This window comes from Leopardus geoffroyi, chromosome D4, assembly GCF_018350155.1.
Source record: "Leopardus geoffroyi isolate Oge1 chromosome D4, O.geoffroyi_Oge1_pat1.0, whole genome shotgun sequence".
Taxonomy (NCBI): domain Eukaryota; kingdom Metazoa; phylum Chordata; class Mammalia; order Carnivora; family Felidae; genus Leopardus; species Leopardus geoffroyi.
Genome location: NC_059342.1, coordinates 74,169,290 through 74,182,027, shown reverse-complemented (window position 1 = coordinate 74,182,027; position 12,738 = coordinate 74,169,290). Strand labels below are relative to the sequence as shown.

Here is a 12,738-nt window from a genome sequence, read left to right as displayed (position 1 = left end):
ACGGCCTTTGGACACAGGGTCTCCTGCTTTCAGTGACGAGGACAGGAATCGTAACCAGGTTAGAGACTGCGGCTTCCACCAGCCAGGAAGGACCAAGAGAGAGACCCCTAGAGCAAAACCCCAGTTTCCACAAACCCTGATAACGAGGCCCGTGTGTTTACTATTCCACCCGTGTTTCAAATCTTCACATCGCCCATGCCTTAATAACCCTCAGAATTATCTGTGCTTCCATTTGTCATGTATCACTGATATATTTTAATAAATAGTCAAGCAGAAAAGATTAGATTAATAGATTAAAACTATTAACCTATTAAACAACTCTTAACAGTCTAGAAATTCAAAATAACCTACAATGCATAAATATATCATTAGTTTGAGATAATTCGTAGGCACTTAATTTTCTTCAATGTATGTTGTCAGTCAGCCACGACGCTGGGTAATACTGCAGTTCCGAAAGACAGCATGAAGATTTAAATATTAAGAGTTAATTCCCTGGTTAATTTAAACCTAAAATAGAGAAAAGCAGGAGTCTTGAGCAATGCTGTCAAGTCACCAACTCCGACATTTAGCAGGATGGGGCCCTCCGGGGACAGCTGGGAACTTCTTTTACGGGTGTCATGGCACAGGGAAGGTTGGCCCAGGTCATTAAAAAGAATTACTGCTAACAGCATTTTAAAGAGACATGCTGCATTCCTCGTCCAATGGGTGTAGCGATGGTACAATTCGGAACCGTGAGGAAGGTGCACTGCTCTCCCAAGACTCACCTTTCTGAGTTTCTCCTCACCCAACTGTCAGGGACACTGCAGACTCAGGATTTCTTACTCGGACAGCATTCCCTCCGCTGGCAGGTGGGGAAGGGGGGGAGTCACAGCAGAGTCCCTGCCCGCAGTCCAGCAGAGACCCTCTGGGGCACCTGCGGGGTCCCATGCAGACCCCAGAGAGCAGCCGACTCAACCAGCGAAGACCGAGACGACTCCTACGTTGGTCGTCACGCTGGCTGATGTGAGAACAGAGAAAAATTACGCTCCCTCTGCCACCAATATGATTCCCTACTGAGGCTGAGACTTAGCTACTATCTCTCTCTCTCTCTCTCTGACGCCCAGCTCCTCCGGCCACTTTCTCCTTGGAATGAAAGGTAAAGAAGCTTCCCAGCAGGACCCCTCTGCTCCAACATCCTGCCCACACTGACAGCTGATGCCCGGAGCTGCCCTTCGGCCGCCAATGTGCCCCTAACGTGGTCCACATCTTCCCAAGGTGTTCGGGGGTAATAAACTAGACGCTGAGCCATTGCCAAGCTTTCTAACCTACTTACGCCCTGCTCTCCTCGCATGGAAGCTGGTGAAGTTAATGCAAACCACTAAGAGTTGTTTAGAAGATTCAAGGACAGAGATGTACACGAGGCACCCAGCACAACACCTCACACATAGTGGGGCTCCATAAATGTTAGCTCTTTTCTCCCATCCTTACCAAGTACTTGCCAGACAAAAACGTGGAAAGTTTGGCCAAACTATGAAAAATATCAGCTCGTAGGCCAATGATGGAGTACTCCTAACTGAATGCAGAGGGGCGATTTTTCAGCCCCAGAAAACAGAAGAAGTGGTGGGCATGGCCGCCCCCCTCCCCAGGCAGCAGCGATGAGGAGGGGGAGGAGGACACACTGCAGCCAAGTTCACTGCAGGATGCGAAGGCGGCAGTGAGCAGGAAGGTAGGTTTGGAGCATAAGGGCATTCTTAAGCATCACGCTTTGCATGGAAAGCTGGAGGAAGCACAAGCTGAGGGTGAGAATCTTTCTGTTCCGTTAGCAGAGCCAGACAAACGGTGAGGCTGTGGAAACTTCCTGAGCTGTCTTCTCAGATCGAGGGCCTTTGACATCAAGGGGCTCAAGAAGCAACCGGGTTGGACGATCCGAGTTACCCTTCTCAAGATGGCGCCTCTTCAGGACGAGGCGAGACTTCTGAATGCCCTGAACGGGTCGGGTAGGGTCGGTGCAGGGGTGCCACTTACTGAATCTGTTCAGGCTCCTTCTGGGTGCGTGCACTGAAAACTCCTGGGTGCATGCACTGAGCACAGGGCTCCCTAGGGACCCCAGTCACCTCCCTCTGCTCGACCACCGCAAGCCATTTGGCAAAAATGATTCACCACTTTCGATGTGCATTAGCTTGCATTTCTGTGGCTGTCTCCACAGGGCAACCTAAGGACATGCCTGAATTTTCCGGAATCTGCCCTATCTGCAGAGCCTAGGTTTAACAGTAACTGATCAGGCAGACAGGAAGCCCTGCCCACCAAAAAAGCACTGGCCTCGTGGAATGGGTACAGGGTCCCCAGAGTCAGCCTGCAATTTTATGGCATTTTGTGGCCCGACTTCGCCCCAAGTTTGGTATGGTGAGCATACACATTTCTGGAAACCAAATCCGAGCTCCAATAACTGCACCATAAGGCTAGAATCAAGATAAAGATGTGCCCTGGCTAAAATATACCCAGCATGCTCTAATAATCCATTCTCCTAATATCGTACTGGTCAGGGACCACCATCGGGGCCAACTGCTACTGTGAGTTTTTTGTCCAAATGAAGTTAATTTGTTCAGGGATACTTTGATTTTACTGCTGAAAACCAAAATGCGAAACAACAAGAAGGTATTCTTTTAAAAGTAATAATAATAATAATTATGCGGCTGCACACACGTGGTAATCCGATTAAGTAATGGTCCACCAGGGAGAAAGCTTGGCCTGAAGGACCGAGACTCAGCTACGTCCAAAGCTATTTTACGACGTGTGTGACCTTGGACAAGCCTATTCCTCAATTCCCTCTGAGGTGGAGGGACAGTATCACACTACCTCAGAGGGGAGGACCAAAGGAGATCTGTGCGTGACTGGATGGGGGTCAGCCCTTGACAAATATGAGCTCCACCCCCACCCTCGTCCCTGACTCCAGTCCTCTCTCCAGGGTCCAGACTCAACAAGAAATCAATCGCCATCCCACTGTCATCTCCTCCTAGGAAGGGAATCCAGCACGATGGTGATAAAAATAAACGTTTCCTGAACACCTACTATGGGCCAGGCATTGTGCTAGGCGTATGCATATTACTATTTCACTGACAACACTATGAGGGAAGGTCTAATATAATTCCCATTTTCCAGATGAGGAAACTGGAGATTGTGTAACTAGCCCAAGGTCACACAACCAGGCAGTGGGTAGCCCCGGGACCTGGACCCAGGCAGTCTGGGCTCCTCAGCACGGTGCTAATGAGCTGCTTGGCCCTCAGTGGGGCTAGAGAGAAGGTGAGGAAGTGACCTGGCAGACCAGCCACGGAGAAGTGTGCATTATCTGGATTCAGAACTCACACAATGCTTTGCTGAACTGGATTCCTCGGGCCTGAGAAGATACAGCCTTCGGAAACTCACTTCCAAGGCTACCTTTTAAGGTCCTGCCTGTCCTGAACTCTTGGCGACACCTCTTTAATCCTGCCTCTTGCTGTTTATTCACCTTCTGGCAGCCAGAATGATCCTTTTAAAACCAAATCACATCATACCATCCCTCTGCTCAAACTCTCCAGTGGCTCCCCACACCTCACGTAGGGTAATGGCCAAAGTCCTGATGACAGCCTCCAAAGCGCTATCTGCCATATCAGCTTCCTTGCTCCTGCTCCAACACAATCTACACACCACTGCCCCAGGGCCTTTGCACCTGTTGTTCTCTCTGCCTGAATGTGTTTCTCCCCAATGACTGCTTGGTTCAGTCCCTCATTTTCTTCAGATCCTTTCAAATGTCACCTTCTGGTGATGCAATACTCCTTCTGGCTCTCCCAATCCCCATTCTGCTTCTCTCTCACTCCCATCACTGTTTAGCCTATGACATACCACACATTGTAGGTATTGATTACATCGCCTCCACTCTCACTAGAAAACGAGCTCCCCAAGGCCAGGGATTTCTGTTTTGTTCACCACTGTATTTCCAGCACCCAGATCAGATCCTGGCCCTTTGTAGGCGCTAAGTATTTGCGGAATGAATGCATGAGATTTGGTCTTATCACCAACCCCCCACTCCCGACCAAATCTCTCTGTTTACAAGATCCTGATTGCTTGTTAGGCAACCGGTCTACACAGCAAGGCAATGAGTCCCTTAACCTCTTCTATCCCTGGTTTCCTTATCTGAAAATGAGACAGTTACTCCAGATTATCTATAGAGCCCTATCAGCTCTAAAAACCTTCAACTGACAAAAAAGGCATAATTCTTCATTACAGCAACCCTGTAGCTACGTTTACTTGGTTACAAAAACTGCATTTCCTTTAGAATTTTCCACAGTTAAGGCCCCACAGCCCCCACGCCTCTCAGAATAAGTGAAGTCTGGCTACAGTTGTGCTATGTGGTTTGTAACCTGCACACCAAGTCAGCACTGACCTCAAGTGCAGGGATCACCGGTCCTGTAAAATCGACCCAGGTTGGGTTACAGAGAAGTAAACCAAACCACATTCGGCTGTTTCTTAGGATCAGAAACACCACCTCTCCTTGTCCCCCTCAATTTAACACTAATTCCTTAGCAGTCCGTGCTGTTGGTTTTGGGGTTTAGCCAGAGGCCCTCTGGAGAAGTAACAAAATTAGGCGTTCTGGGCCAAAAGACAGGCGCTGGGAAGAAAGCAGGCCTTGGCATAATAACCGAGTGCGCCGGGACCCGGCCGGGAGCTGGGGGAGGAGGCCCGTGTCAGAGGGCTGGGGCTCCTTCTAGGTCATTCCTGGCCAGGATGGCATAGCCTAACTCTGACTTCAGGGAGCCCCGGGCCTTTGTTTCTCCATCTGAAACAGGGACTAAATGTGTCTAATGCTCTGCAAAGTGCCGAGGTGTCTAAACCCCACCTGGCCGATCTAACGCAAGGCCAGGGTCAAATTCGCAAATGGCCTCAGCTAAGGCCTGCATTAATATTCTCCTGATATTTAACGCATAATTCACTTCTCAGACTGAATGCTGGGTCACTATACAACAATACTGTTTGGGTCTCTCAAAGATGCTCTATTAGCTTTAATTACAGAATCAGTATAAACTCACTGGTTGAGCTCCTTCAAAGTCCCTGGCTTCTTGACAAGCACCTAGCCGATGGCACAGCCCCCAGCCCCTAACAGGCTCCTCTAACATCTGTTAACTGACCACTTCATCCTCAGAAGTGGGAGGGAACAGTGGTTAAGTGTACCTATCAGAGAAGTGAGACCTGGGTGGGCATCCCGGCTCTACTGCTCACTTCCAACTGGGCAGCCTGAGGCCCGTTAAGTGCTCCATGCCTCAGTTTCCTCTTCTGTAAAGTGGAAATAATAAGAGTACCTCCTTCATAGCGCTATTATAAAGATTACATCAGTTAACAATAATCTAATATATGTGAATCACTTAGCTCAGAGCCTGACACAGAAGTGCTGAATGAATGCTAGTTGTTACCACTAGAAATTTCTTCTTTAAGTCACACATGACCCTAAGACTTGAGCTGGCCCTTCCTGGTGCATATTCATTCTGGCACTGTGGGGATACCACGGCGCTCTGTCACAGAGTATGTGCAAGCCCAGGCTACTGAGGCCGGGCAAACTGATGGTACACGTGCCATCCCCCCCTCCCCTGACCAGGCCAGGCACCTCTTCTCCCTCTGACGGCAGCCTGAGGCTGGTAAGACTCAATTCAGAACTTCAGGCAGCCACTGCCGCTATGGGGAAACCTGCCTGCGGCCTTCTGACCTGGTGTGGGAGAAACTCACGCATCGGAAAGTGACGGCAAGAGCTACACCTGCATGAAAGTCCTGAGAAACAGATGGAGGCTCGTCCTCTGTCCACACTCAAGAGTCTGCTGGATGACTACTTTAGCATCGAATCCGTCTGAGTTCTAACACACGGCACTGGGCCTAGCAGAACAGCTGCTCAATAAACATGGGGGTCAGTGGGAGAGGCTGGCCAGACTCTCACTCCAGCACAGCACTGTTGAGTGGGGAAAGCACCCTGCTTTAGCAGGTTCGAGGCCTGACATCACTTATTCATCACAAGACCCCGAGCAGGGCCGTCCCTCCCCAAGTGTCCAGGGAGAGGGTGGGACTGGACAAGCTCCGAGGCCCCTTCCAGTCGTGACAATCCAATCCAGGAAGCACTTCCAGGCACCCGCAGTCTAGGGACTGCCGCCGCCCCATGCACTGCTCTTACACGAAATCCCACGACCAGGGGCCCAGCAGCCAAACACAAGGCGCTGGGCAGCTGCCGGCCACAGGTGTCACTGCCAGCGTTCACAGGCCTGAGCCTGGTGGTCTACCCCCCCACCCCCACATCATCCCCACATCTCCCATCTCATTCAGGATATCCGTCCCCCAAACACTGAGCGCCTGCTAGGGGTTTCTGCCTATGGATCTGGTACCCTAAGGGGAGAGGCAGAGAAAATTACACAAATACGTGGGATAAATACAGAGCATGAACAGCCTATGAGGGACACAGGCCACAGGCCACAGGCCCTTGAAGGAGAGGTGCAGGGAAGGTTTCTCCCAGGGGAGGATGGAGTCAAGACGTGAAGGAAGATCAGAGAAAAGTACATTCCAGCCAAAGGGAACAGCAGCTGGAAAGGCTCTCAGGCAAGAGTCAGCTGAGGCCAGGGGTTGGCAAACCACAGACTGGGTATTTATGGATCACCTATGGTGCTTTCACAGGCACTGATGGGGCAGAGAAGTTGCCAGAGAGACCTATGGCCTTCAAACTGTAAAAATATTTACTATCTGGCCTTTCACAGGTAAAGCTGGTCGACCCCTGGTTTAGGGGGGTAGATAAACTGAGAGGAGGTCAGGGGGAGCAAGGGGGAGCCGGACACACGAGGAGACCGGGGAAGCGGCTGGGAGCCGGGCCGTGCTGGGTGGTGTGGGTCACGGTGAGCTCCGGCCCGGTATCTCTGCCTCCATTCTAGCCGCCTCTAACCCACCCTGCACACGGCTGCTGGGGTGATCTTCCCAAACCACAGAGCCAAGCATGTGACTCTTTCTCAAAGAGCAATAGCTCCCCGTCGTTTCCCGAAGCGCGTTCCAAGGAACCCTTGCTCCACAGCCAAACTTTCAATAAAAGGGTTCCACAGTTAAACAACTTGGAGAAATACGGAATTCTCATCCCAGATGTTGTCAGGCGCACACGTGAGCAGGTGAGAGACTGAAAACGACCCACAGCAAAGAAATCTGTTGCCTCTGTTGAACCCGCTGTCCTTCACACTCACTTGGCCACAGACCCTCTCTTTTCTACAAAAATCTCTTAACGTTCTAAAGAACCAGCTGTGGACTAAAGGGAAAGTTCCTCTGCCTGGCGTTCATACTCTGACCCCAACTCCAGTAGGTAATCCTAGAGCCCGGTCCAGATCTGGTGTGTGTGGCTTGGAGAGCCAACTCTCGTCTGTCCCTTGCCTTCCTCCTATCTCCAGTGGCCCCCGTAAAGGTCATCTGGCCACTCCAGCTCCGCCCTCCCTGAGGGAACACGGCGACAGCAGAAACAGCACTGACATGTACCAAGTGCCTGCCTGTGCCACCACCAGAGGCAGACATCTGCAGCGTGGGCCTATCCAGCATATCTTCCCGCCTTCTTCGGGAATGACCGCCCAGCTTTCCTTGAGGGACCCCCACCCCGCTCCGTCCAAACTCCTGCCAGCTCCCAGGGTGAGGACACAGCCCTGGTCTGGCTACGCAGAGTATCCCCTCCCCCTGCTGGGGCGGGGGGGGGGGGGAGCGGTTCAGGGAGACGAGCACAGGACTCAAGCTGGGCCACGAGTTCCAGACTAGGATGGGATGGGCAGGCTGCTCTGGAGGTCACTGCACGGCAGCCGAGATGGGATTCGAGCCCGGTCCTCTGCCCAGTCTCGTGCTTCACCATAATTCCCCCCAGCTCGAGCACCCAAAGGCCAGTTCAGAACCCAGTCATCCTTGGTCCATTCGTGGCTGCTCAGAGAGGGTACCGGGGGCTGACCACGACCGCACATCCTCCGGGGAAGTATGGATACTTGTCAGCAAAGGGAGCTGGCCTGGACCACCCACCCCCTTTCAGGGGAAGGGAAGGACCAGAGAGAGGTGGCTGTCAGCTGTGAAACAGGGAGGGGGGGCAGGGAAGGGGACAGCCATGGGCACGGGGAGTGTACCTGCTCGCCGTGCTTTTCCTTCCAGCTGCACTGGCTCCGTCAGCCTGCAAAAGAAACCCAAAACACCTCCATCAGCCATGGGGGAAACCACAGACTCTACCCACTGATGCCCCACCAAGCTCCCCCTCGACACCCGCCTCCAGACGGAAGGGAGAGCTAGCACAAACCCCTGCTCCATTCTTCCAGGTGGGGGAAAATCTGCCCCTAGTGGTAAGAGGGAGTCAGACCACCCACCCCACCCCCGGCCCCCACCCCCGGAATTTGCTTGGCCCTTTAAATCCAGAGGAGCACCCATTGCCAACACAAACCCAGCAACCACAGGGCCCTGGGGACTCAGTGAAAAGTAAGTAACCAGCTAAATCTGAGATTGAATTGCACCATTTTTATTTTCATCTGGGATTTCCAATAAAACAGTAGCCGCAGATTTATTCCTACCAACCGGAGGGGGAAAATCCTATTATGTTAAAATATTCTGTCCCCCAACCCTCCTAGCAGGGAGAGACAAGAGAGTACTGGTTCTTAATCTCTTTTTATTTGGGGGTGGGGGTGGGGTAGGGGTGGACAGGGAGATAAGGCTGACCAAATGAAAATTTCAGAAATCATAAAGTTCTGGTTCAGATGGAGAGACCCAGGGCCTGAGCCAGGAGGGAGCTGCCTGAAGTCTCATGAGGACAGAATGACCAATACCTGGGGTTCCTGACCACTAGGCTGGTATTGGGGGGACCTCTATGCAGAAGCTGAAGTAGGCTGCAGAAATGGGAAGGACGCACTGGTCGAAGATGCGTTTTCCTGGCTTTGTCAAAGCATTTACAATAATAGTAATCACACTTAGAATAATGCAGGTTCAAAACTCTGGCACACACGTGTTTCCAAATTCAGAATCCTTCCAAGTTTAGAAAGGTAATGTAGCGTATGTGTTCTGTATTTTGAAACACCCTGGCACGGTCTGGGGAGACACCCCACCCCCCGACCCCGACTCAAGCACACAGTGATACTTCCAGAGTGAAACGTATGCGGTCAGCCCTACAGAGGCTCAATGAAGACAGAATGAGTCTCTTCTCCCTTCAGGCCAACTTGTGCCACCTCACCAATTACAAAACATCTTTCTGCTTTCAAGGTTTTTGAATTTCAGGATTGTGGACCTAAAAGAAAGACAACAGCAGCCACCTTTGGATGAGCGTGCTTACTAAGAAGTTGCAAACTGGCAAAACCAGATGGTGGACTTCAATGCGGGTCAATATGTAAAAACACCAAGGATTTCACCCAAAGAAGGCCGGATTTCAGCATGTGAAAGCAGCACTCAGGCCCACATGACCACAGCCAGCTAGAGCTGCCATACCTGGTTTTCCACAGTGCCCGCTGCTCCCTCTTGCCTTACGCTCGGCCCTCCAGCCTGGCCCCCAGGGGTGTCCAGACTCCCTCCCCCAGCTAAGTTCCCATCAGGAGCCAGTGTCTGCACATTTAATGCTTCTTATTCAGTCCTCCTGATGGGTCGGTCCCCCAACATACATACACAATATCCCCATTTTACAAGTGAGGCAACAAGAGTCCAAGAATGTAAGTCATTTATCCAACATCCCACAGCTACAAGCCTAGGTCTGGGTCACTCCGGTGCCCTCTTCGCTCAGCTCTGGAATATTTTATCTCCCGCCAACATTCAGAAGAAGAGCCAATCGGGAAATGGAGGAAACCCACACAGCCCCCACTGCCCCGACCGGGGAAATGCAAAGATGAAGGACAAGTAAGGAGGTAGAAACGTGAGGCGTGGGAGGGAGAAATTAATGGGATGCTGGTGTATTACTTCAGTGGAAGAAACAAGAAAGCGGAAAATGGTTTGCATATTATTTCACTGGGAGCAAAAGAATGGGATCAATTACAGCCTCTTTCCGACATCTTGCATTCCCCAAAACTTCTATGGAAAGTGAATGGGAAGAACTTGTTTTAATCTTCATATCCTAAGAGGCAGAAGTGGTAAAGGGTGGAAATTCTGCCCCAGAGAGCTTTAAAACATTATAAAATCCCAAATGATCTCTCATCTTTCAGACTCAACTCTGGGCCATGTATTTCTAGCATTTCATACATATTTTCATGTTGTCTTTTTTTTTTTTTTTTTTTTTTTTTTTTTTGGTCCTTTCCCTTCCCCGTTTCACCCAGGGTTGATCACATGAGGACAGTGAACATGACACCAGGTAGGAGAAAAGATTCTCTCTCTGGCACACCTTCTCATCTCCACCTACGTTTCCCTTTTAATGTTTGTGATACTTGTGCTTTTGCCACCAACAGCAACTCTCAGTTTTGTTTTCCACCAATTTTTATAAAACAAAGACAAAATGCTAAAAAAGTTCAGTGGTCCAAACAAATCCTTGCACAGAAACTCAGGCGGTGCGGCAGAGGAAACGCAGCCGCTGGAGGGCCGAGGGCCACCTGGGCAGATGTGACATGGCCGCTTACCGGAGCTGATGCGGGTGGGCGCATTGGTGGACGACAGGCGCAAGGCAGAGATGTCCGAGAAAGCATGTGTTCATATCACAGCTCCCGTCAATCATGGCACTTGGGCCTGGCTGAGTCCAGACCAGCCGTGAGGGGCCCTCCCAGCCCCAGCGGGAGCCCACAGTGCTGAGGGCGCCGACCTTCAGGTGGAGAGATCTGTGAGATGCCAGGCGAGCTCTGCCTGCATCCTCACAACTACCTGCTGCTTGAATTAAGCTGAACCTCTGAACCTCTGACGGTCATTTTCCAAATGGTCTAATACCAGCCATTTCCTAAGATTCAACCTAAACCACCAACTAACTCACTTTTACCCAGGGTAATCTGACCCGCTTCTCAATTTGCATTGAAGGTGAATGGCACGGGGTCTGGCGTCAATAGACGGTCTTGAGTTTGGAGCCCTGCTTTTGCCATTTCCGGGCTGTATGATTCTTGGTAAGTCACCTGCACCCTTAAGGCCTCAGTTTCCTCAGGTGCAAAATGGCAATATGCCACCCCCAGGACTATCTCCTAGGACTGGCGAGACTTCTGATAAATAAGGTAACGCGTGTAAAAGTACCTAGCACGGACTAAGTACTGATTGCACGGCAGATGAGCGAGGGGCAGGGCCGACCTGCTCTGCTCCAGGGGTCTACCCGGCCTGTCTCAGGGAGTGATCCAAATCCCATGCTACAAGCCAGCATCTCATTAGCATCCACCAGACCCCACAGCTCTGAGGCTTCCCCTGAAGGGCTGGTCAAAACGATACCAAATACACTGAGTAGTAAGTACTTAGTACTTGTTAAGTACTAGGTACTAAACACAGGCCAGGTGTCTGTAGTACCCGCTTGAGCAATGGAAATCCAGCTGCCAATGGACCATGTGCTCCTATAGATGCAGCTTCTGTCTGGGTCTCACCTTGGGCAGGCTCCTTCCTCTTCCACGGACCTGAGGTTCTCACTGGTAGAAACAGGACGGGAGGCATGAGAGTTAAATCAGGTCTCCTGCCACCCTTCATCTCTGTTTCTCTGTATGGAGCTGATCCAATCTTAACCAAGCCCCTCTATGGCAAGTGAAACGGGGCGGGGCACGGTGGGCGCATGAGAGACCCTCCTCCTCACGCTTACAAGGTGGGGGTACAGGCATCCACACACCCCCCAGCTCTCCACAAGGGCACCTGGCCCCCTTTGCCCACCCCATCCATTCCTTTTACACCAGTTTCTCCTTAGGACCCGGGCAAAGCTATTTTCGGTTTCATTCGACCCTCCTCTTCCCTCCCAAATGAATGTTAAGTTGTTCTTTTCCATTCTCTTATTAAGGATTTTCTTGGAAAGAAAATATTATTCCAAACCCAGAAATTTTATTTCTGAATTTGTGCAAATGTAAGTTGTAGGACATTAGCTGCATTTCACATTTTGTGCAAATGGCAGAAACAGGCAATTCGTGTGCTACGGGATGGGGGCTGGCCAACGATTTCGATAAAATAAACCCTTTTTTAATTTAAATGCTAATGCACTGAATTAAAATTTAATAACTGAGGAAATTGAAAAGCCGAGCAGGAATATTGGAAATAAATCCAAGCAGAAACAGCTGAAATTAAAAATTCTAGAGAGTAGGAGGATAGCAGCTAAGCTGTCTTATATGATTACATTTTTTTTTTCAGAATGAAGCAAAAAAAAAAAAAAAAAATCCTATCTCTCGCTGGCTCTAGGGCAGTAAATCCACAGTGCTGTGATTTATTGCTCAATTTTCCTGAGGGAAAAAGGCTTTCTTTCATGCTGAAATATTTCATAAATTTCAAGCCAGCATAAATTCTTAATTTAAAAGTTATGGAGGTCACATTTAGTGCACTGGTACGGTTCCAAAATCTTAAAGGAATAGCAGCAACCCAAAAAAAAAAAAAAAAAAAAGGCAAAAAGGAGGGGTAGAATTTGCTCCTTTTTTTTTTTCTTTTTCTTTTTTTCATTTTGGTTTTAATTCACGAGTTGAAATTTCATTATTAAAGATTCCTTCTGGATGGATAGAACTCAAGCACATGGGGAACTGGTATGTGTTTGGAAATCTGCTGCAAAAGATAAAGAGATAAAGATTTAATTCAATTATAAAAAGGCATTTTTTTTTTTTAAAGCCACTTGAGGAATTTCTGGTA

At 50.0% G+C, this 12,738-nt stretch overlaps 1 protein-coding gene across 18 annotated transcripts in view; it reads right to left on the bottom strand.

Moving 5' to 3' along the window:
- ZNF618 (zinc finger protein 618) overlaps positions 1 to 12,738 on the bottom strand; it is a 185,971-nt gene that overhangs the window by 75,691 nt on the left and 97,542 nt on the right. For all 18 annotated transcript variants that reach the window (XM_045469512.1, XM_045469510.1, XM_045469511.1 and 15 more), the window contains exon 2: positions 8,124 to 8,167. In XM_045469512.1, the coding sequence (XP_045325468.1) occupies positions 8,124 to 8,167 (44 nt within the window). The remainder of the gene's footprint in view (positions 1 to 8,123; positions 8,168 to 12,738) is intronic.